A 24,889-nucleotide genomic window follows, 5' to 3' on the forward strand; every position below is an offset into this window, starting at 1 on the left:
GCAGTTCGTCTAACAGAGCGTTGAGAACCACGTGCGAAGTGAATAGTAAAAGTGTCAGATTTAATGCAGTAACGTCAAGTTCGACTTAGCTTAATGTGAAGTAAAGAGTCGTTAATTATTGTGTATCGTGCCAACAGCAGTTCGTTCGTGTGCAGCATTACCCAGCAGTTCGTTCGTTTAGCTAGTGGAACCTTAGCCAGTGCGCGTGGACTAAATACATTGGTGCCAGTACACGAGGAGGCCTAGTCGGAGAACCTACGGGACATGTGCATATTGGAACCGACGGCGGCGATTGCAGAATCAGTATTGGTTGGATTATAGTGATTGTGGAACGTACTACCCTTGGAGAAGAGCATTGTTAATACCCACTGTCGTTTGGATTTAACCACCGTGAGGATCTACTTCGGGCTGGCTTCGTGGACCGAGGCTAGCTGGCTATCATCATTGCTATCGTGCAATTGGATTACAGTTATTGCTTTGTGGCTGAGCTTTGGATTACAAGGACTGGATTCTGTACGTGAACCCCCTTCTTCTTCAATTGATCAGACTGAGTATCCGAACATTCCTCTCTCCTCCAGAGCTTACATCTCTGGGAGGAAACCCCCCTTGTCTCCAGCGGTACCAGCGTTTCCCCCTATAATTGCCATCCTACGCCAGGCGGCGTTAGCCTAGTACCCCATTGTAGGAATTATTCTATTCCCACTGACTTTTGCTACTGACTGACTTATGCATATTCTTCGCCATACAAGCGTGACCTTAATTCTCATATCTGTACAATTTGCTGCATAATAATAAATACCCTCAATGATATTTCTTTGTCACCGTGCCGTGTTATTATGAGTGTCTGCCATAATTAGTTGTACTGTCTGGCAAGTAATACTAAGTACATAATTAGCAGTGGTTTAATCTATCACAATCTTTAATACAGTCAGGGTTTTGTAACCCCTCAGTTACAAGGTTGTTTTTGTTTGCAAGGAAAATCTGCGCTTCTTGGAGTTAAAAAAGGCGATTTAATACTCTGCCTCGAGATATCCAGCTCACTTCAGTGTGGTATAGCAGCTGGTTATGCACAGAGCCCATTTCATTGAGAGCCGCTGAACTATATCAATAATATCACTATGTACAGTATGTATACTATATCAATATCACTATGTACAGTATGTATAATATACAGGGTAGTATCTCTGGTCTGGTGCGCTCTGTGTGCTGCATATATACATCTCCTCCATACAAGGCCATATTAAGAATTCAGAGGCCTCTGGGCCAGACTCTTGTGGAGGCCCCCACACACATGTACACGTGCACGCACGCACAGTGGTTTTTTTTTTTTTTTTTTAATCTTTTTAAAAAAGATTTTTGAGCAGGCGCCCCGACCGAACTGTAGGAGTCGCTGTTTACAACGACCCGGACCCACCCCGCCAGCTTTCCCACCCTCTAATACAGCCAATTGTATTAGTGTGAACGGCCAGCCATGCTGGTGACAACGCCGGAGCTGTGAGCTGGATTTGAACAGGCGAATCCAGCGTCTCCGGTGTTGGTGACAAACGCAATCTCCGCTACGCCACCTGACCGCCCGCACAGTGGCGTTTTTATATGTAAAACATTGGTGGGGCAGCCACTAACCAAGGCTACATACCAGGCAAACTACAGTCATCAAAATGACAGTAATCGTTGTTGGCTAATTTCGCACCACATATCAGGCATAGGCTACAGGTAAGCCTGCATCGTTAGTCGTGAAAGCAAATTAATCTGTCCACGCTGAATTAAACCCTCTATTTTCCTCAGACTTTCCTTTTTTTTTATTTATCCATGGTTAGCTTACTGGGGGGTCGGAAACTCAAGATTAGCCACTTGCAGACGGCAGGGAGAGGCGCGGGGTGTGACGTACTGTATATTTTAGTTGATGAAATATTTTTGTTGATGCAATATTTTTTTATTTCAGTGTCACAGTATGACATCGATCTCCAAAATAAAATAAAAAAAAATGTGGAGGCCCCTCGTCACTAGACGGCCCGGTCGTTAATCCGGCCCTGCCTCCATACAAAAATAATGTTACTTATAATGGCATAGAAGGGTCTGCTTGGATCTGGAATGAGGAGAAGCCATTTTATTTCCTCTCAGATATGCTGCTTAATGCTCTAGTCTACTAACATCCGACTGTCACTAAAAGAAGCATCGTTCTGATCGTTAATCAAACTGTTTCTCCCGTTCTTGCTGCAGTGCCACATTAATAACTTAGATCAAGTCAAGTCAAGAGTCAAGAGTTTTAATTGTCACGGCATACAGGTATACAATGAAATGCGGCTGGTCATCTGCTAATCTGTTTATTCACCAGTCTCTGATCTGCTGCACATGTCATTCCAGGCCAGTGGACTGGCGTTGCCAGTATGGCAACATTCATAATCACGATTATTCTCAATGATATTGAAATCACCATTATTAAACATGATTACTCATTGATTTGAGAACATCATATGAAATCACCATTATTAAACATGTTTACTCATTGATTTGAGAACATCATATGAAATCACCATTATTAAACATGATTACTCATTGATTTGAGAACATCATATGCGTTTTAGGGATGGGATCGAAAATTCGAATATTCGATCCCATACCTACATTAGATTTTCATTAATTATAGAATTAATTATAGATTTTTTTATTTTTTTTTAGCAATCTATTATTTCATTCCTTTTTATATTTAGAGGCAGCCTAATTTTCATAGCCTAATTGATCTAAAAGATGCAAATGCTACTGTTTCTGTTTGTTTATTAAAACCGGTTGATGGGCCAATGCAATGCTGTTGTTATTATAGGCTACGATGGTGAATGGTGTCATTTTGATTTATTCAGCTGAGCCGATCAACGTTCTGAAGGATTATCTGAACTTCAGATTCTGAAGTGCCTATTTATGTGCAATACCCTTTGATTTTAATGATCCATTCTATTAAAAAGAATAACTGAAACTGAACATTTGAACTGAATTTAAACTGAAACAGAAAACCGCTGTGAAGGAAGGGTGCCCTGCGTTTACAACACGAGACTAAATGAGAGCGACGTGGCGTGTGGCACTATAATAGTTTTTATCTCGATCATTTTGTTTTCATGATCGTGGGAAAACAAAAGCATAATTGATATTGATTTTATTAATAGTCAACTCCAGTCCTCGGAAACTCTGAGTGTTAGGCCATGGTTATACTAGTGTATTCCTGGCGTTTTTTATACGTTTTTGACGACGTTTCATGTCCCTATTACACAGAAATGCGTTTTTTGGCGTTTTTTTGTGGATACGGCTGAAACGCAAAATTGTGTTTGCGTTTGGAGATACGCAAAAAAAACGAATCGACAACAGCGTGTAGTCAGCACGGAGCCGTTGTTGCGAAAACGCCCATGCGCAGTAGATACCATCTGCGTGCCCTTCCGGTGACAACAGTGTGTGTGTTTGGGACAGAGCTCCGTGTCCCAAATAGCTTCAGCTACCATGTGTTGTCAAGTTATTGTTATAAGGACCCCAGTCCAAGCTACAACAGTCTGCATTCCCTTAACAATTGTTTGTATTGAGCCGTATTGTATTGTACCCATATGCAATATGTTAAATAAAGTTTACATCCATTCATTCTGCTAGCATTACCGATTGCATGAGCAGCTGGCTAACGTGAGCTATCAGGATTCAGACCCTGTTAGCTCAGAGCTCCTCTTTCAACTTAACAAGCATTAAACAAAATGGCCCAGTCATCTATTCACCTTTGTTTAATACACACAGCGTTGTCTCTAATGTTATCTAACTACTGATAGCTCGCGATATCATCAGTTTTGGTGCTGGCTAAGTAGCGTGAGCTAACGTTAGCTTCTAGCCACAATGCTATATTGTTATAATGGCATACTCCATTGATGTTAGCATGCAGCTAACAATGCTACCGATCGTTTTTTAGACTAAACTATCCGCTCTTGGTGGTCACTTGTGTTGATGTTAGTTTTGTTTCATCAACAAATGACAGGCAGAACACACAGTGAATGTATCCGTTTTGTTTATTGCACTTTTATTAGGCTTTGCTGAAAAAGAATTGCTGCATTGAGTAAATAGGCAAGATGGTGGCGCGGCATAGGCGCCTGCCTTATTGACATTTTCTTTGCTGGAGCTTCCAGGAAGTGTATTGGCACATTCGTTCTGATTGGTTGAAATTGCCTTCATGTTTGCCGCCTACTGCCACCTACTGCTTTGGCAGTGTACTACATCAGTGTGCTCGGGTGACAAAAACGAAAAAAAAACGAAAGTGTGACTCGAGGCGCACGACGTCGCGGCGATACGCATATGAAAACAATACGAAGATGATACGAAAGGTGTAACCGCCGCCTTAGTTTGACTGTTTTACCTGACTACAACAGTGTGTCTACGCATTTGTGTGTGTTCATACATGTGTGTGTGTGTGGTTAAGCCATTTTAACCAAGTTGCTGAAATATCAGCAGCTCAAGCTGAACATCTCACCACTAGGCTACTAGTATCAACTTTTAGTTAACATTTTCGGCAGCCTGGGTCATGTTCACAAGCTGGTGGTTAGGGGCCTTCAGATGGCCCACATCTCCAAGAGAAAGGCTAAACCGTTAGCAAGGTGTTGCTCTATATCTGCTATTATTGGTAGCCGCTCTATTTGGAGACGGCGTTGCTTTTTGTACCCATAGAGTTTATAGAGAGATATAGTTTTACGGTAATGCTATTGTATCCGTTAACCCACATTTGAAACATCCTCTGTGTTAATATTCTATGTGTACAATGGTTGCTGCACAGTCACAAACGTAACTGAATGACTCCCAATGAGCTGATTGCACTGTTAGTGTTTATGTCCTTAATATACTTTGTATAGGGAGGTGTAGTCTGACGTCACTTTGCACCGCCCGCGAGGTCCACCTGTATAGGGATTTATCATTGGGAAAATGGATTATCGGCTATTGTAAGTAACAATTCTGCCGCATGAACATTGGAAAGCTTTAAAAATTTTTTACACAAAATGAGTTCCCTTCTATCACTAACATTATTTAATTAATTGCGAATATTTTCATGTTGAGCTATAGATTGTGGATGAATACGCACAGAACGGTACACCATGCAAATGTTCATGCTTTATTTGTTTTAAACGAGACGGTTTAGAAATGGGCAATGGGGAAATACGTTGCGATTTCGCAAGGTGGACCGGCCGGAAACAGCAATGACGTAACCAGTACACCTCCCTGTTTATGTGGACGTAAATAAAGTGTGTGTTCATACATGCGTGTGTGTGCTTTCATATGTTTGTGTGTGTGTGTGTGTGTCTGTTCATACGTGTGTGTGCGTGTGTTCCCCAGCAGTGTCGGGGTTCTCTGCCCGGTTCTTCCTGGTGGTGGTGGAGTTGATCCAGACGGGTCGCTCCGTGCTCCACATGTGGAGCCTCCACCTGGCCGCCCGGCCCGTCACCGTGGGTGGGTACTCCTGTTTGCAGACCGTCACCGTGGGTGGGTACTCTTGTTTGCAGACCGTCACCGTGGGTGGGTACTCTTGTTTGCAGACCGTCACCGTGGGTGGGTACTCTTGTTTGCAGACCGTCACCGTGGGTGGTGGGTACTCTTGTTTGCAGACCGTCACCGTGGGTGGGTACTCTTGTTTGCAGACCGTCACCGTGGGTGGGTACTCTTGTTTGCAGACCGTCACCGTGGGTGGGTACTCTTGTTTGCAGACCGTCACCGTGGGTGGTGGGTACTCTTGTTTGCAGACCGTCACCGTGGGTGGGTACTCTTGTTTGCAGACCGTCACCGTGGGTGGGTACTCTTGTTTGCAGACCGTCACCGTGGGTGGGTACTCTTGTTTGCAGACCGTCACCGTGGGTGGGTACTCTTGTTTGCAGACGATATTAGCTTCTATGTGTGGGATGTTCTTTTACAGCAAACTGCACCTGAGAAAAGCTGTGGAGATTGGAGGTGTCGCTGTATAGGAAAGTGTAACTTTGGAGTGATATTCATCCTCTTTCCTGGATAAACTAGTATGACATCTTGCCCCTATGGATTCTACAGTCATATGATACCTCTGGCTTCAGGCCAACTTATAAACTAAGTCTGCTACGTTCTTCAAAACACATTAACACTTTCAGTGCCCAGCAGGGGGCGCACGATTTAGTGCTTGAATGCCCAGCATCCACTTCAATGTTAGCGTTAATATCGCCTAATCTATGTTTTAAATTATGGCTATGTGTCTAATCTGCCCGTCGCTTATCAATGACTCATTTTCCAGTCAACATTGTCGAAGCGGATTGTTTTTTTATCGGTTCATTTCCGTTTTATAGCATCTTGAAAAGCCCTCGTTTTCAAGGGAAATAAAAATATTCCATAATAAATAGGCGATCTGATATCTGCTCTGATATATTTCCTGATCGCTCGCACAGCCAAACAGCCATATCAAACATAGGGGAAAAGCTTATTGATTATCCTAAGACTGGTAAAATAGATTCCTTACCTGAGATCAGATGGTATCCAAAAAGATTATTCCAATTCCTGATCGCCATTCCAAAAATCGATCCTTTTATTGATCCACCGCTACATACTGTAAAGACATATTACACGCTGTTCTGAGGCTCCACAATGACTGGGATCATCTCCGGTTACATGCGTGAGAAGTCAAATGTGGATTCCGGAGTTTTTTTTTCTCATCCATTTTCATTGAGTCCATTCCAAAAGGGTGCATTACCATCTGGGAGACGATAGGGGGCGCTTTTTTCACATCTGAGCTCCTGATGAGGCTGGTTTCCCAACGGTAGACTCGGTTGATGAAATATGAATTCAGATCGCTAATAAAAAAAATTATCGTGCTGGGCATTCAGCGGCGGGCTGTTAACACGTGTTATGTCGTGGCTGGCATTCAAAGTGTTAATGTATACACATTTGTTTATTTGTTTATTTTATGGATCCCCATTAGTCTACACCAGGGGTTGGCAACCTGCGGCTCTTTAGCCAATCAGCTGCGGCTCCCTGGCCCAAAAAAAGAATTAAATAAATCTTATTTTTAAATTTTTTATATATTTTTTTTTTCTTATTTTGGAGATCGATGTCATACTGTGACACTGAAATGAAAAAATATTTCATCAACTAAGATATTTAGTCAACAAAAATATTTCATCAACTAAATATACAGTACGTCACACCCCGCGCCTCTCCCTGCCGTCTGCAAGTGGCTAATCTTGAGTTTCCGACCCCCCAGTAAGCTAACCATGGATAAATCCAAGTTGCTTTCACGACTAACAATGCAGGCTTACCTGTAGCCTATGCCTGATATGTGGTGCAAAATTTGCGAACAACGAAAAATGTACTTTTTATTTGATAGATTTTCCACAAATAAGGGAAGGACTCTAATAGAGCTGCATAGTTCAGGGTTTTATTTCAAAGTAGGTCTACAGATGCCAGTGTTTTTTCTCCTTTTCTGTGTTTTATTTCAAAGTAGGTCTACACATGGTAGTCTTTTTTAAAGTGGACTACTTTTTATTTTATAAATGTTCCACAAATAAGGGAAGGACTCAAATATACCTGAATAGTTCAGGGTTTTATTTCAAAGTCGGTCTACAGACACCAGTGTTTTGTCTCCTCTTCTGTGTTTTATTTAAAAATAGGTCTACACAGCCAGTATTTTTTCTCCTTCATAAGAGTTTGAGGTTTTCCTTTGTTATAACAGGTAAAAACAGCAATAAAAAGCAAAATTTTTTATTTTTTTTGCTTTATAATCCCATTAATGCAACAAACTGTGTGCTATAAGTATAAAGTATAATAAATCGCAAATTACTTTGGGTATGCAATTGTCAGGCGTTTTATGCTAAATGTGGGGTATGCTTGGGGATATATAAAACGTTATACACTGCGTTATCTTCATTTTAAGGGTAAATAGGTTGTGCGGCTCCCTGAGCATTTTATTTTGTGGGACGGGGGAAAAGTGGCTCTTTTGATAGTAAAGGTTGCTGACCCCTGGTCTACACCCATGGGTGAAAGACTATTCCTCCTGGGGTCCGAACACATAACTTACAACATTACAGTACAAATGATCATCATGGTTGTCTCATATTCAGGTGTACACAATACCATCTATCCTTACTATCCTTTTTGATAGCATGCTAGAATTATATGTCCCATATTGATAGCCTCAATAGTAGCCTTGATTGACCAGTCGCTAGCTTGTTTCATGAAGCTCATACACTATTGTTCTACGCTATGCTTCATTACGGGGGTATGACTTATGTAAAGTGTTCACTACGCTTGTGATGAGCGTTTTATATATTTATAGATATATCTCCTTTTCTAGTCTTCCGAGCACTCAAAGCGCTTTACCAGTTGTGCCTCACATGCACTCACATTCACCCGTTCACACACTCACTGACCCATTCACACACTCACTGACCCATTCACTCACTCACTGACCCATTCACACACTCACTGACCCATTCACTCACATTCACCCATTCACACACTCACTGACCCATTCACACACTCACTGACCCATTCACACACTCACTGACCCATTCACTCACTCACTGACCCATTCACTCACATTCACCCATTCACACACTCACTGACCCATTCACTCACTCACTGACCCATTCACTCACATTCACCCATTCACTCACTCACTGACCCATTCACACACTCACTGACCCATTCACACACTCACTGACCCATTCACTCACATTCACCCATTCACACACTCACTGACCCATTCACACACTCACTGACCCATTCACACACTCACTGACCCATTCACACACTCACTGACCCATTCACACACTCACTGACCCATTCACACACTCACTGACCCATTCACACACTCACTGACCCATTCACTCACATTCACCCATTCACACACTCACTGACCCATTCACACACTCACTGACCCATTCACACACTCACTGACCCATTCACACACTCACTGACCCATTCACACACTCACTGACCCATTCACACACTCACTGACCCATTCACACACTCACTGACCCATTCACTCACATTCACCCATTCACTCACATTCACCCATTCACACACTCACTGACCCATTCACTCACTGGCGGCGGAGGCGACCTGAGCTTTCAGATGGAGATCTTGGTCGGTGTGTGTTGAGACTAGGCATGTGCCGGTAACTGGTTTCACGGTTTACCGCGGTTTGAAAATGTTGCAGTGTCAAAACCTTTAAAATTATGTTCAGACGGTAGGTGCCGACGGTATGTTGCGAATCTGCCTGTCTGCCCCCGCTCTGCTCTGCGTGGTGCAGTTGGTTTACACACTGTCAGTAGCTGGCTAACTACATTTACATTTACATTTAGTCATTTAGCTGACGCTTTTATCCAAAGCGACTTACAAGTTCTGTGCGACAAGACAGCAAGAAGGGTATAACTCTATCAGCTGAGTAACAATGTTCATCAAAGTGTTGCGTGTTACAGTGTAGGTTAGTTTATTAGGACAAGTGCATGACATTAAGGTTAGTCGGGGTTAGATTTTTTTATTTTTTTTTTATCATTTCAGATAATGGTTGAAGAAGTGAGTCTTTAGTCGACGGCGAAAGATTGGACGGGATTCGGCTGTCCTAACTGGGATGGGTAGTTCATTCCACCATTGTGGGGCAAGGACTGAGAATAGGCGGCTTCTCTTTGATGACCCTCCGGGAGCTTGGATAGGAGTGGGTCTGAGGCGGCCAGAAGATGCAGAGCGTAGGGGTCTTGAGGGTGTGTAGTTAGAGACCATTGACCGGAGGTAGGCGGGAGCGGTTCCCTTTGCCGCACGGTATGGTATGCTAGGTCGAGGGCCTTGAAGCGGATACGTGCAGCAATGGGGAGCCAGTGCAGGTCCCTAAGAAGTGGGGTGACATGGGCCGACTTCGGTAGGTTTGAGATCAGGCGGGCCGCTGCCTTTTGAATGAGTTGAAGAGGCTTGGTGGCAGTGGCCGGGAGGCCAGCTAGCAGTGCGTTGCAGTAGTCGAGGCGGGAGATGACTGTTGATTGGACGAGGAGTTGGGTGGCTTCTTTTGTCAGGAAGGGGCGTATCCTTCTGACGTTGCTCAGGAGGAATCTGCAGGTTCTGGTTGTCGCTGCGATGTGAGCAGAGAAGTTCAGCTGGTCGTCGAGGACAACACCAAGGTTCTTGGCGGTCGGCGACGCGGTCACAGCTGCATTCTCGACTGTGATGGAGAGGTCGGTCAGGGGGGAGGATTTGGCCGGCAGGTGGAGCAATTCTGTTTTGCTTAGGTTCAGTTTGAGGTGGTTGGTCGTCATCCAGGCGGAGATGTCGGACAGACAGGCCGAGATCCGCTCAGAGACGTGGATATCTGAGGGAGGGAAGGAGAGGAAGAGTTGAGTATCATCGGCATAACAATGATATGAGAAGCCATGAGACGTGATAATGTTACCCAGTGATTTAGTGTAGAGGGAGAAGAGAAGGGGTCCTAGGACCGAGCCCTGGGGGACACCCGTCCGGAGGGGGCGGGTGGCCGACAGAGTCCCTCTCCATGACACTTGGTAGGAGCGGTCATTGAGGTATGATGTCAGCCATGTCAGCGCAGATCCAGCCACTCCCATTCCTGCGAGGGTCGCGAGGAGGATCTGATGGTTGACTGTGTCGAAGGCTGCAGATAGATCTAGGAGAATCAGGACAGAGGAGAGGCCTTTCGCTTTTGCTAAGTGAAGTGCCTCTGTGACCGCAATGAGGGCCGTTTCTGTGGAGTGGCCAGTCCGGAAGCCAGACTGATTGGGGTCTAGGAGGTCATTCTGTAAGAGATAAGCAGTAAGTTGGTTGGATACAGCACGTTCAAGTGTTTTAGAAAGCAAGGAGAGAAGAGAGACAGGACGATAGTTGGCTATGACGGTGGGGTTCAGGGTTGGTTTTTTTATGAGGGGCGTGACTCTGGCTTGTTTTAGGGAGGTGGGGACCACCCCCGAGTTGAGTGAGGAGTTGATGGTTGCAGTTAGGAATGGGAGGATGTCCGGTGCTATGGTCTGGAGGAGTGGGGAGGGTAGCTGGTCCAGCTGGCATGTAGTCGGACGGTTCGACGTTACCAGTGTCAGGGTCTCGGCTTCTGTAATGGGAGAGAAAGATGACAGAGTGAAGGATGAGGTTCTCGATTCAGCGTTTGGAATGGGTGGGGGTTGGGAGAAGGAGCTGCGGATGTTCTCCACTTTTTCCTCAAAGAAGATCGCAAAGTCTTCGGCAGAAAAAGATGAGGGAGGAGGAGGTGGGGGGGGGGAGTGAGGAGGGAGGACATGGTAGCATGCAGTTTGCGAAGATTCTTGGCAGAGGCCTCGATCCTATGGTGAAAGAAAGAAGCTTTGGCATTAGTAATGGTTTTGGAGAATGTTAACAAGAGGTTGTGATATGTGTCGATGTCAGCAGTGAGGCGTGACTTTCTATACTTCCTCTCAGCCGCTCTCAGGACCGGTCTTTGTTCTCTCACTGCATCCGTCAGTCATGGACTGGGTGGGGAACGGCGGGCAGGTTTCTCAACGAGGGGACAGAGCTAACGTTAACTAGCTCCCGTCAAAACTAACGGGTTGGTATGGCCATTGGGTTATTTATATTTGACATTCGCTATTTATGGGTGGAATATTCTGATTCTAGCTCACGATCAGTCACATTAAACGTTCTTTGTCTATAGCTTGCTAGATATCTAGCTAACGTTAGCTAGGCTGACGAAGATGTAGCTAACGTTACTGTCAAGTGTCCATGCAAACCACTCGTCGAAGGGCTAACGTTAGCTCACGTTAATTACCCCCTGTGTATAGAGCATTATTTTCAGATAACTAACAGCACACCACGTCATGTATGATCCATTACAGCTAACGTTTTGACGGGAGCTAGTTAACGATAGCCAGTTTAGCCAGCTAGCTAGTAGTACCGGTGAATCAAGTTGCTAACGTTAGAGAAATTGGCCTACGTTCCGTTACATATTCATAATCATGAGAAGGATAGGAGTCTGAGGCGGGGATGTCGAAAGATGACGCTAAACATTTATTAATCTTAAACTCTGTTGATGTTGGAAAAGAAAACAAAATAAAAACATTTATATAAAAACTGTTGACGTTGAGCTAGTGTGCTGACAGGAAAGTAACAAACAATATGGTCCGTGCGGAACCCTTATCCCCAACACATAGTTCCGTGGGTGGTTGTTGATCTTCCACAAAAGATTAATTGTTTAAATGTATGTTTAATCCAGTAAGAATAGTACTAGGCTATATAACATACATCTGTGCAAGTAGATTACATTACATTGACAAAAACGTATTGCTTTTTTGACATTTATTATTTATATACATATAGAACTGCTCCACATGGATTTTTATATATCATGCTTTAAGTACTGTAGTTTTAATGTAGTTGGTGTTTTTATATAGTGGTGTTTTTACTGTAGTTTTAACAAAGCTGGTGTTTTTTTTATAGTGGTGAGTGTATGTATTGTGACTGTATGTTTGTCTTTTAACCACTGCATAAATGAAGTTCTGAAAGGAAAATAAAGTAATTTGAAGGTTGAAGTTTGAAGTACATAGGCCTATTCATAATCATGAAAGTTTATTTGGAAGTATTTTTTATTCTGTACTTAGTTTGAAAGTGGTCAGACAGTTCCCGCTGTGTGTAATACATAGTCTTCACACATTCATAAATAACACTTACAGAAAAGCTGATTTGTGCACTGTAATGAAAGACGTTTTGTTCAATGGGAATATTTTAATTTTTTTTACCAAATATCGTGATATACGGTGAACCGGGGTATTTTTGCCCAAGGTTATCATACCTTCAAAATGTCATACCGGCACATGCCTAGTTGAGACTAGGGTTGCAAATTGTAAGCACGTTCCTTACTCGATCACTGATAACGTTAACGATCAATCAATCGGTTAATTGTAACAGAAAATACCCAATGTCTGCAGCAGCGACATATTGCATTCTCACAGCATTGCATGGCATATGGAACATAGAAATGTAGAGGCCTAGACATATTAAAACACATTTGTCTCGACTAAGCGGGTGAGCTGCATGTCGCAAAAAAAATAAGTCACTCGCCACTTAAAAAAAGAATATATCAAAACATGTATTTAACTCATTCTAAAATGTTCTAAACCTGGTTTTATATTAACTTACTAAATAAACAAAAAATTTAAAATCTACTTACCGGTATGTCCAATAGACCTAACTAAAATAACAGATTACGTGCATAAAACGCTGAAAACAACCAACTGTACTAACTAAGCCAACAGCGGGAAGCCGTCAAACAAGGGCGGGTCATCTGAATGTTACATGCCTAAAACGCTGAAAACAACCTAACGAAGCAACAATAGTATTTTTAATGAGGCTATTATTATTTTGCAACAAGGTGGCCTACATAGAACATACCTAAATAGCCTGTCTCAGACTGACTCACATGCATGGTCCCGATTCCAGCCTGGGGAATCCCCCCGAATTGACTTTCCACCAGTCAGTCGGATTTGCAATTTTGTATCCAGGGATGGGGAATGGCTTATTTGAACTGTTCCGCGAGGTGGTCAGCCATATGTCGACCCGGTAAACTTCTAACATAGTTAGCAACACCGCAGTGGTGACTCGCCAGTCCTCGTGTAGCTCTCCTCGATGCGCGAAGTGGTTGTGCCTCAGGATGGGATATGGCACGCTGGCTCAAGCAGGTGTATCATTTGCCGAAATCCTTCGCCGTCAATCATATCGATCATGCCGTTTTAAATAAATGTGCAGACTGGCTTGGGTTATTTTTTCAAAATCAACGCTCCTCTTAGCCTGCTTAATTTCGCAAGTTGCCGTCGCTAGTGTTTTTTCCCCTCGCTTATTTTCCAGACACTGAGGTAGTCGCTTCCTCGTCATAGTTATATTGCGCCCCCTATCTATCTGTTCATGGAAACATGCTTTGAAAATACACCCTTCTACTGACGGCTACAATGTAATAAGAGACCGACAACATTGTAACATATCATTGTTTGATCGAGTAAATGTCATGTGCTTGAGTAAATCCTTAACCATCGGAAAACCCTTGAATTAGCGAAATACCTCTTATCAGCAACAGCAGCCTTGCACATGAATAATGATGCTTTTCAGCCATTGTTGCTAATGAATTAAGTATAATACTCTATTGATCTCTCTCCGTCTCGTTCCCTCTCTCCGTCTCGTTCCCTGGCTCCATCTTGTTCTTTCTCTCCGTCTCATTCCCCCTCCCCGTCCTCCCCATCCAGAGGAGACACCGACTCCAGCTGAGAAGGAGCCCCCCCCCTGTGCCTCCCCCCCTCCGGACTGGTTGGGCTTCCAGACGCTGAGCCCCCCCCCGCGGTGCCGGCCACCCTGCGCCTCCAGCCTGCAGAGCGCCTGCCGCCTGGGCCTGGCCTCGCAGCGTCTGTACAGCCAGGAGCTGCCGCTGCCCCCCGGCGTGGAGGTGATCAGCGTCACGCCGTCCGCAGGTGAGGGTTTGCACAAGGTCCTTGAAGTGCTATGGAGCCGAATAGGTTTCCTCAAACCAAGCTGTGTTTAGAGCCCAGCTCTGTATTATAAATAACTTCACGTGTAAGAAAGTGAAAAACCAATGGAACCGTGACTCTAAATCCAAATCCACATGGAATATGTGAGTATCGTTCGGCTCCTACAAACCACCTCCTGAAGACCAGATGTCAATAGAGAAGTTAGGTAACTAACTAGTGGTTAGTGTGGTAGTTAGTTAGCGTGGCAGAAACGCCCATAAAGAGTGTTTTGAATACCCGCTTGACCAATCCGATTGTTTGGATGGAAGTAACCGTCATGTGATTCTATTTATCATCTCTATGCTTTTTGACCTCAAGTGAGCTGAACCCTTCATCGACATTTTACATTTATTACTGTACATTTTACTGTATATTACTGTATATTTTTGGCTGTATATTTTAGAGGCGACAGTGGCTCGGGAGGTAGAGCAGTCGTCCCCATCCGGAGGTTCCCAGGTTCGATTCCCGCTCCTCCCGGGCAGCGTGTCGATGTGTCCTTGAGCAAGACACTTAACCCCTAATTGCTCCCGATGAGCAGGTTGGCACCTTGCATGGTCGCCTCCGCCGTCGGTGTGTGAATGAATGTGTGAGTGAATGGGTAAAAATGTGAGTAACAAATTGTAAAGCGCTTTGGATAAAAACGCTATATAAAAAAGCAGCCATTTACCATTTAGAATGTATACAATGTATGTAGACTGTATTTTTATTATTATTCTTATTTTAGATTTTTGACTACCTAAATGTATATTGTGAGTGATCTTTGGTGCTGAATTTCCTTCGTGATCAATAAACGGGGTTCGCACAAGGTCCTTGAAGTGCTTGATTAAAACATTTAAACCAAGGCCTGGAATTCCTTGAAAACAGCAAATCTTTTAACAAGGCGCTAAAAAAGTCCTTGGAATTCAAATCAACCATTCGCATTGAAAGTTTTCTTCATCCATGATAAAAAAAAAATCTGAATCAAGAACTATTATTTTTTTTTATTTAAAGTGTAACTAATTGTCGGAAATTGGTTTTAAGCCAAAAAAAAACAAAACAGCATTTAACCATTTCACTGCCAAACGTTTAACCCTTTCACTATGACAATACACAGAAGGTTAACCCTTTCACTGCCACAAGACGGCAGGTTAACCCTTTCACTGCCGCACTACATACTACGTAAAGGGTTAACCTTATGTAGTGCGGCAGTGAAAGGGTTAAAAGTGAATTGTATCCTTTTAAAATGAAAAATAGTCCTTGGAAAAGTACTTGAATGTCCTTGAATTTCATTTTGCAATGTCTGTGGGAACCCTGAACAAAGTGCTTCTCCTCTCCTCCTCCCAGGTCACCTGAGCGCCTCCTCCTTGATGCCGGCGGGCCGTGCTCCCTACCTCCTCGCCACCTCCTGCTCCGACGGCAAGGTGCGCTTCTGGAGGTGCGGCGTTGCGGCGGCGGGGGGGGCGGAGCCTCCTGACGACCACGACCACCAGGAGGAGCCGGCGGTGTACCGCTGGGAGGAGTGGCCGCTGCTGGTGGAGGAGGGGCTGGCGGACAGCAGCGCCGTGGGCGTGCCGGGCCGGCCGGTGCAGGTCAGCTGCTGCCACACGAGCCGCGTGGCCGTGGCCTACAGGCCTCTCCCCCCCGGGGGGAACAACCACCCCGCCGCAGCGCTCCTGTCCCCGCCCCCCACCCTGACCTCCACGCCCTCCGTGAGCCCCACCGCCGCCCACCCGTCCCCGAGCCTGGCGGAGCCGCTGGTCCACGTGGGCGTGTTCCAGTGCGAGTCCACGGGCGGCTCCCAGTGGGTCCTGGAGCAGACGCTGGTGCTGGACAGCTCCTGTCCCGCCATCGTGACCAGCAGCGATAGTTTCAGCACCACGACGACGACCAAGAGTCCCAACAACGTGCAAAGTGCCACCAACATGGACTTCTCCGCCGTGCCCAACGACACCAGTTGTCCGGGTTCCTCCGCCGCCGGTAAGAACCCGGTCCACTTGGACTGGGTCTCCCAGGAGGACGGCTCCCACATCCTGACCGTCGGCATCGGGTCCCGACTCTACATGTACGGCCTCCTCTCCGGCAAGCCCCCGGAGCTGGGCCTCTCGTCCTCCTCCTCCTCGGACGGCGCCGGCGGCGCCGCCAAGGACCAGCAGAGTCTGTCCCGGCTGGTCCTCCTGCGCTCCGTGGACCTGGTGTCCTCCGTGGAGGGCTCCCTGCCCGTCCCCGTCTCCCTCTCCTGGGTGCGCGACGGCATCCTGGTGGTGGGCATGGACTGTGAGATGCACGTGTACTCCCAGTGGCAGCCGCCCGCGCCGCCCGCCAACAAGCAGCCCCTGGGTGGCAGCGTCTCCTCCGTCGCCTCCTCCGCCGCCGCCGCGCTCCAGCAGAGCCAGGAGGAGGGGGGCGGGGGGCTGAGCCCCGGGGTCGCCTCAGCGGCCACGCTGGCCCCCCCGCCCCCCAAGAGGAGCCCCCTCACGCGCTCCCTGACCAGCCTGGCCCAGAAGCTGAGCGGTAAGAGGACGGCCTACGACCTGCCGGCGGAGATGGAGGACTCGGGGCTGTTCGAGGCGGCCCACGAGCTGTTCCCCACGCTGCCTCAGTACCACCCGGTGCAGCTGCTGGAGCTCATGGACCTGGGCAAGGTAGGTACTGTTCCCCACGCTGCCTCAGTACCACCCGGTGCAGCTGCTGGAGCTCATGGACCTGGGCAAGGTAGGTACTGTTCCCCACGCTGCCTCAGTACCACCCGGTGCAGCTGCTGGAGCTCATGGACCTGGGCAAGGTAGGTACTGTTCCCCACGCTGCCTCAGTACCACCCGGTGCAGCTGCTGGAGCTCATGGACCTGGGCAAGGTAGGTACTGTTCCCCACGCTGCCTCAGTACCACCCGGTGCAGCTGCTGGAGCTCATGGACCTGGGCAAGGTACTGGGGCACCGTTCATCTCACACACATTCTCAATGGTAAATGGTTGCATTCATATAACTTATGCCTCACATTTCACACACTGAGTGTTTAGCTTAACTATGTTCTACTTAACTCTGTATGTTCTACTTAACTCTGTATGTTCTACTTAACTCTGTATGTTCTGCTTAACTCTGTACATTTAGCTTAACTCTGTATGTTCTGCTTAACTCTGTATGTTCTACTTAACTCTGTATGTTCTGCTTAACTCTGTACATTTAGCTTAACTCTGTATGTTCTGCTTAACTCTGTATGTTCTACTTAACTCTGTATGTTCTGCTTAACTCTGTACATTTAGCTTAACTCTGTATGTTCTGCTTAACTCTGTATGTTCTGCTTAACTCTGTATGTTCTACTTAACTCTGTACATTTAGCTTAACTCTGTATGTTCTGCTTAACTCTATGTTCTGCTTAACTCTGTATGTTCTGCTTAACTCTGTATGTTCTGCTTAACTCTGTATGTTCTGCTTAACTCTGTATGTTCTGCTTAACTCTGTATGTTCTGCTTAACTCTGTATGTTCTGCTTAACTCTGTATGTTTAGCTTAACTCTGTATGTTCTACTTAACTCTGTACATTTAGCTTAACTCTGTATGTTCTGCTTAACTCTATGTTCTGCTTAACTCTGTATGTTCTGCTTAACTCTGTATGTTCTGCTTAACTCTATGTTCTGCTTAACTCTGTATGTTCTGCTTAACTCTGTATGTTCTGCTTAACTCTGTATGTTCTGCTTAACTCTGTATGTTCTGCTTAACTCTGTATGTTTAGCTTAACTCTGTATGTTCTGCTTAACTCTGTATGTTCTGCTTAACTCTGTATGTTCTGCTTAACTCTGTATGTTCTGCTTAACTCTGTATGTTCTGCTTAACTTAACTCTGTATGTTCTGCTTAACTCTGTATGTTCTGCTTAACTCTGTATGTTCTACTTAACTCTGTATGTTCTGCTTAACTCTGTATGTTCTGCTTAACTCTGTATGTTCTGCTTAACTCTGTATGTTCTGCTTAACTCTGTATGTTCTGCTTAACTCTGTTCTGCTTAACTCTGTTCTGCTTAACTCTGCATGTTCTGCTTAACTCTGTATGTTCTGCTTAACTCTGTATGTTCTGCTTAACCTGTTCCACCCCAGGTGAAAATCTGCATAAAATGTATACCTAGGTAAATGGAATATTGCTCCACTTCTACAAGGGCTATTTGCATATTCTTGGTATCTAGGACTCTGTTCTGCTTAACTCTGTATGTTCTGCTTAACTCTGTTCTGCTTAACCCTGTATGTTTAAGACCATCTAGCGTTTATTTGAAAACGATTCAGTTTTTTGTGTATTCCAGTAAAGGGTGATTATCACAATCTTTATATTTTCCTGAAACTTTCAAAAAACGAGAGTTTTTCAAAATGGTATAAAACGGAAATGAACCGATTATTAAAAAAATAATAATCCGTTTCGACAATGTTGACTGCAAACAAGTCATTGATAAGCGACGGCCATATTATACACATAGCCATAATTTAAGATATACTTTATGACCCATGGCACGGAAAGTGTTAAACATGCAGTAGTCCAGCCCCTCCTTAAAAACCCAGCTTAGACCCCACCCTCCTCAGCAACTATAGACCAATATCCAAATTACTATTCCTGTCCAAACTACTGGAAAAAGCTGTCCTCACTCAACTGCTCCCCTACCTCCACCAAAACAACATTCTGGAGAAATTCCAGTCCGGCTTCTGGGCTGGCCACAGCACTTGAGTCCGCCCTCGTAAAGGTACTGAACGACCTACTCCTCATCACAGACTCTGGGAAATGTGCTGCACTGGTCCTCCTCGACCTAAGTGCAGCCTTCGACACGATCGACCACACCATCCTCATCAACTGCCTCCAGCAGGGGGCGGGCATCACAAACACCGCCCTGGCTTGGTTCAGGTCCTACCTGGAAAACAGAACCTTCTCAGTGAACCTAACAAACTGCTCCTCCCAGAAAGCAAACCTCACCCACAGAGTCCCACAGGGTTCGATCCTGGCTCCCATTCTCTTCCACCTCTACCTGCTCCCCCTCAGCCAAATAATCATCACTCGACACAACATCTCATTCCACTGCTATGCCGATGATACACAGATCTACTTACCACTCACCACAGATGACCCCTCTGGCTTAACCCGACTAAAAGACTCTCTGGGAGATATCAAAGAGTGGATGTCACAACTTCATGCAGTTAAATGAGAGCAAAACTGAAATAATCCAGTTCGGCACACCCACCTCTGTCACCCAGATCACCAACAACATGGGCACTCTGTCCACCCTGATAAAATCCCAGGTCAAAAACCTGGGGGTCTTTTTTGACTCTGAGCTGAAACTCGACAGACGGGTGCGAGCAGTCGCTCAGTCCTGCTTCCTCCAGCTGCGCACCATCGCAAAAATAAAAACATTCCTCTCCCCCAGCGACCTTCAAAGGGTCATCCTCACCCTCATATTTTCAAGACTGGATTACTGCAACGCCCTCTACTCTGGTGTCGCAGACAAATACTTAAACCGCCTCCAACTCGTCCAGAACACGGCCCCAGTCCTTGTATCCCTACACTGGCTCCCGGTAAAACAGCGAATACATTTCAAAATCTTCATGTTCACATACAAAGCCATAAACGGTCTCGCCCCAGCCTACATAAAAGAACTCCTGGTCCAATCAACCATCTCCAGATCCCTCCGTTCAAACAATCAAATCTGCCTAAAAATCCCCCACACAAGACTGGTGACAAAGGGAAACCGGGCTTTCGCAGTTGCAGCACCGACCCTCTGGAACAAGCTCCCACTCAACTTGAAATCTGTAAGCACCCTACGGACCTTTAAGGCCATGGTCAAAACCCACCTTTTCGCCATAAACGATCCATCAGCTCGTTTTTCTTTTTTTGTATTGTATGTGTGGTGTACTATGTCTGTCTGTTCTCTATCTGATTGGTTGGACTGCCTGTATTTTTTTCTGTTTTTCGTTTTGTTCCTGTCTTTTTTGTTTGTTTTCTCTTTCTCTCCCGGGAAGCGCCCGGGGCCGATGTTACTATTGGTTGAGGGGCGCAATATAAATAAATGTATCAAATCATATGTTCTGCTTAACTCTGTATGTTCTGCTTAACTCTGTACGTTTAGCTTAACTCTATGTTCTGCTTAACTCTGTATGTTTAGCTTAAGGGCTTGTGTCCATAGCAGAAGTTTTTTTCAAGGCGGACCACTCTGAAAAAAAAAAAAAGCTCAGAGTGTTTTCCTGGGTCTCGCGACTGCGCCCCTTCCTCGATGTTGATTACCTTGATGAGCGCGCTCCTTTCCAAAAGTTTAACTAGTTTAACTTTATGCGCTGAGAACGCTACGCCCAAAAACGCTGCCGCCGAGAGCTCATAAACGCGAGGCGCGGGGCTGGGAAGAGGAGCGCGCCTGTCGCTTCTCCAGCATAGAAATGAATGACAGGAAGGAGCTGACGACTCATAAAACGTCCGCTATAGACACGAGCCCTAACTCTGTATGTTCTGCTTAACTCTGTACATTTAGCTTAACTCTGTATGTTCTGCTTAACTCTGTATGTTCTGCTTAACTCTGTACATTTAGCTTAACTCTGTATGTTCTGCTTAACTCTGTATGTTCTGCTTAACTCTGTATGTTCTGCTTAACTCTGTACATTTAGCTTAACTCTGTATGTTCTGCTTAACTCTGTATGTTCTGCTTAACTCTGTACATTTAGCTTAACTCTATGTTCTGCTTAACTCTGTACATTTAGCTTAACTCTGTATGTTCTGCTTAACTCTGTATGTTCTGCTTAACTCTGTATGTTCTGCTTAACTCTGTATGTTCTGCTTAACTCTGTATGTTCTGCTTAACTCTGTATGTTCTGCTTAACTCTATGTTCTGCTTAACTCTGTATGTTTAGCTTAACTCTGTACATTTAGCTTAACTCTGTATGTTCTGCTTAACTCTATGTTCTGCTTAACTCTGTATGTTCTGCTTAACTCTGTACATTTAGCTTAACTCTGTATGTTCTGCTTAACTCTGTACATTTAGCTTAACTCTGTATGTTCTGCTTAACTCTGTATGTTTAGCTTAACTCTATGTTCTGCTTAACTCTATGTTCTGCTTAACTCTGTATGTTCTGCTTAACTCTGTATGTTCTGCTTAACTCTATGTTCTGCTTAACTCTATGTTCTGCTTAACTCTGTATGTTCTGCTTAACTCTGTATGTTCTGCTTAACTATGTTCTGCTTAACTGTATGTTCTGCTTAACTCTATGTTCTGCTTAACTCTGTATATTCTGCTTAACTCTATGTTCTGCTTAACTCTGTATGTTCTGCTTAACTGTATATTCTGCTTAACTATGTTCTGCTTAACTCTGTATGTTCTGCTTAACTCTATGTTCTGCTTAACTCTATGTTTAGCTTAACTCTGTATGTTCTGCTTAACTGTATGTTCTGCTTAACTCTATGTTTAGCTTAACTCTGTATGTACACTCGGCGTGACTGTAAACAAGGGAAACCTCGGTGCCTCTGGAGTTTAAATAAAGGTTTGAATGTAAACGCTGCTCCTGGTCTCTCCTCTGGTCCTCAGGTGCGCCGGGCCAAAGCCATCCTGTCCCACCTGGTGAAGTGCATCGCCGGCGAGGTCGTGGCTCTGAGGGACGACGGAGAAGCCGCCGACCCGGAGAGGCGCGTGCGCTCGCGGACCATCAGCGCCGGCGGGAGCGGCACGGCCCGGGACCACAAGGTGTTCTGCAGCAGCAGGGGGGACAGCTCCTCCTCCCCTCCGGACTACACGCAGATAGACTCCATCCCCCCGCTGCCTCTCTACGCCCTGCTGGCCGCCGACCAGGACGCCTCCCCCAAACCCCCCGGTGAGGAGAGGCCAGGAGGTCCCAGGGCTGGCGGATAGATTAGATTAGATTAAACCAAACTAGACTAGATTATATTAGATTCAAATTCAGATGACTTTATTCACCATATTGTATACAAATGGAACGTGATTCGACATTTCAGTGCATGATTTCTTTCCACAAATAAGAATAACATAATAATAAAGTATCTCCTGGGCAGATACAGTTGGCAGGGTGGACAGTGGACACGTCTCCTCTTTAGTCCTGTGTGATGGTGGAGTCTTGTCTCCAGATACAGTTGGCAGTGTCAGTATGGACAGCGGACATGTCTCCTCTTTAGTCCTGTGTGATGGTGGAGTCTTGTCTCCAGATACAGTTGGCAGTGTCAGTATGGACAGCGGACATGTCTCCTCTTTAGTCCTGTGTGTGATGGTGGAGTCTTGTCTCCAGATACAGTTGGCAGTGTCAGTATGGACAGCGGACATGTCTCCTCTTTAGTCCTGTGTGTGATGGTGGAGTCTTGTCTCCAGATACAGTTGGCAGTGCGGACATGTCTCCTCTTTAGTCCTGTGTGTGATGGTGGAGTCTTGTCTCCAGATACAGTTGGCAGTGCGGACATGTCTCCTCTTTAGTCCTGTGTGTGATGGTGGAGTCTTGTCTCCAGATACAGTTGGCAGTGCGGACATGTCTCCTCTTTAGTCCTGTGTGTGATGGTGGAGTCTTGTCTCCAGATACAGTTGGCAGTGCGGACATGTCTCCTCTTTAGTCCTGTGTGTGATGGTGGAGTCTTGTCTCCAGATACAGTTGGCAGTGCGGACATGTCTCCTCTTTAGTCCTGTGTGTGATGGTGGAGTCTTGTTTCCAGATACAGTTGGCAGTGCGGACATGTCTCCTCTTTAGTCCTGTGTGTGATGGTGGAGTCTTGTTTCCAGATACAGTTGGCAGTGCGGACATGTCTCCTCTTTAGTCCTGTGTGTGATGGTGGAGTCTTGTCTCCAGCTACAGGTGGCAGTGTCAGCATGGACAGCGGACATGGACACAGTGGACACTGCTCCAGCCAGACGGACACCTACGACGAGTTGTTCCACACGCCCAGCGCCGCTGACCTGGACCCCCTGGACAGTGACCAAGAGGACACTGGGGCTAAGGTGGGTGTTTGGATTTGTAGATAACCTGTGCCTTGTTCCCAGCACAATACATTTAGTATTGGAGATATTAAGGACAAGTCTATTACATACTACCCAGTCATGCACAACTTTAAGTTCTCTGCTCAAAACTTCATTAAGTACATTGCATGATGGTGCAGCGTAATACAATGTTTAATCATCTGCATAAATAACTGTTGTAGCACATTTGGTAGTCCAAGATAGGTCATTAGTAAATACAGAGAAGAGCAAAGGTCCTAGGCAACTTCCTTGCGGAACGCCACACTCTAGACCTCTGCTACTGGACAGGCTGCCATTTAGATACACCTTCTGTGATCTAGAGGACAAATAACTTCGTTATTAGCTGGGGCTAAGGTGGGTGTTAGCTGGTGCTAAGGTGTGTGTTAGCTGGTGCTAAGGTGTGTGTTAGCTGGGGCTAAGGTGGGTGTTAGCTGGGGCTATGGTGGGTGTTAGCTGGGGCTAAGGTGGGTGTTAGCTAGGGCTAAGGTGGGTGTTACTGTACAACTGTACAAGCAAAACTGTACATTGGAATATCGACGAAACCATACTTGGTTCCAAGAGGAGGGTCTTGTGTATTCTTGGGTTAGGTAATTTACTGTACATTGGAGGGGGTTGGGTTAGGACATTTACAGAACCAGGCTGTAAACCATTTACAGAACCAGGCTAAGGTGGGTGTTAGCTGGGGCTAAGGTAATTTTGGAAATGTTTACCTCATTATGTCCTACAGTCTAGAGAGATTGATTTATGACGTGATGTCATTTTGGGACCGGTACCGGACCCGTCAGGCTTAAGAGGTTGATATAATTTCACTATTCGACTATTGGAATATTCTAAAATTGATGCCCGTCCCTAATAAGAAAGTGGTATTCTATCTGTTCTCGCTCCAGGTGATCGACCTGTCCCAGTACGGCCCCACATCCTTCGGACCTGACCACGCCCAGGTCCTGTCCAGCCACCTGCTGCACTCCAGCCTCCCGGGCCTCACCAGCATGGAGCAGATGTCCCTGATGGCGCTGGCCGACACCATCGCCAGCACCGGCACCGACATCCACAACAGCCAGGACAACAGCAGAGGTAGGCCAGTAGAGACCGGGCAGGCCAGTATGGGAGACACAGGAGAGAAGGTTCTTTTTTTGTATCCACTTTTTCTCCTTATTTTCTATTTTTCTCCCATCCCAATTTCGAGTTTCCAATTCTCCCCTCCCCTGTCTTGAACGTTGCTCGACTATGCCCCCCACCTGGTCGGTTGTAGGGAGGATAGAAGCCTTGCATCACGTGTCCCCTCCTGTACACAAGGAGGCAGCCTGTCACATCTTTTCACCTGCCAGCGCAGACTCTCAGTGGCGAGGTGTAACGTATGGGAGGCTAGGAGAGAAGGTTCTTTATGGAGACAGTAGGAAGGCTGAGAGGGAGACAGAGTAGAGGAGACACAGGAGAGA

General features: G+C 45.7%; 1 protein-coding gene across 4 annotated transcripts in view; it reads left to right on the top strand.

The window, feature by feature from the left end:
* dmxl1 (Dmx like 1) overlaps positions 1 to 24,889 on the top strand; it is a gene marked incomplete at its 3' end in the record, with an annotated part of 327,508 nt that overhangs the window by 149,707 nt on the left and 152,912 nt on the right. For 2 of the 4 annotated variants that reach the window (XM_084323717.1, XM_084323718.1), the window contains exons 16-21: positions 5,347 to 5,460; positions 14,229 to 14,450; positions 15,831 to 17,128; positions 22,023 to 22,305; positions 23,284 to 23,432; positions 24,338 to 24,524. In XM_084323717.1, coding sequence (XP_084179843.1) covers positions 5,347 to 5,460; positions 14,229 to 14,450; positions 15,831 to 17,128; positions 22,023 to 22,305; positions 23,284 to 23,432; positions 24,338 to 24,524 — 2,253 coding nt within the window. The remainder of the gene's footprint in view (positions 1 to 5,346; positions 5,461 to 14,228; positions 14,451 to 15,830; positions 17,129 to 22,022; positions 22,306 to 23,283; positions 23,433 to 24,337; positions 24,525 to 24,889) is intronic. The other 2 variants (XM_084323720.1, XM_084323719.1) reach the window with 2 other exon arrangements.

Source organism: Notolepis coatsorum, assembly GCF_963971535.1.
Source record: "Notolepis coatsorum genome assembly, chromosome: 10".
NCBI lineage: Eukaryota > Metazoa > Chordata > Actinopteri > Aulopiformes > Paralepididae > Notolepis > Notolepis coatsorum.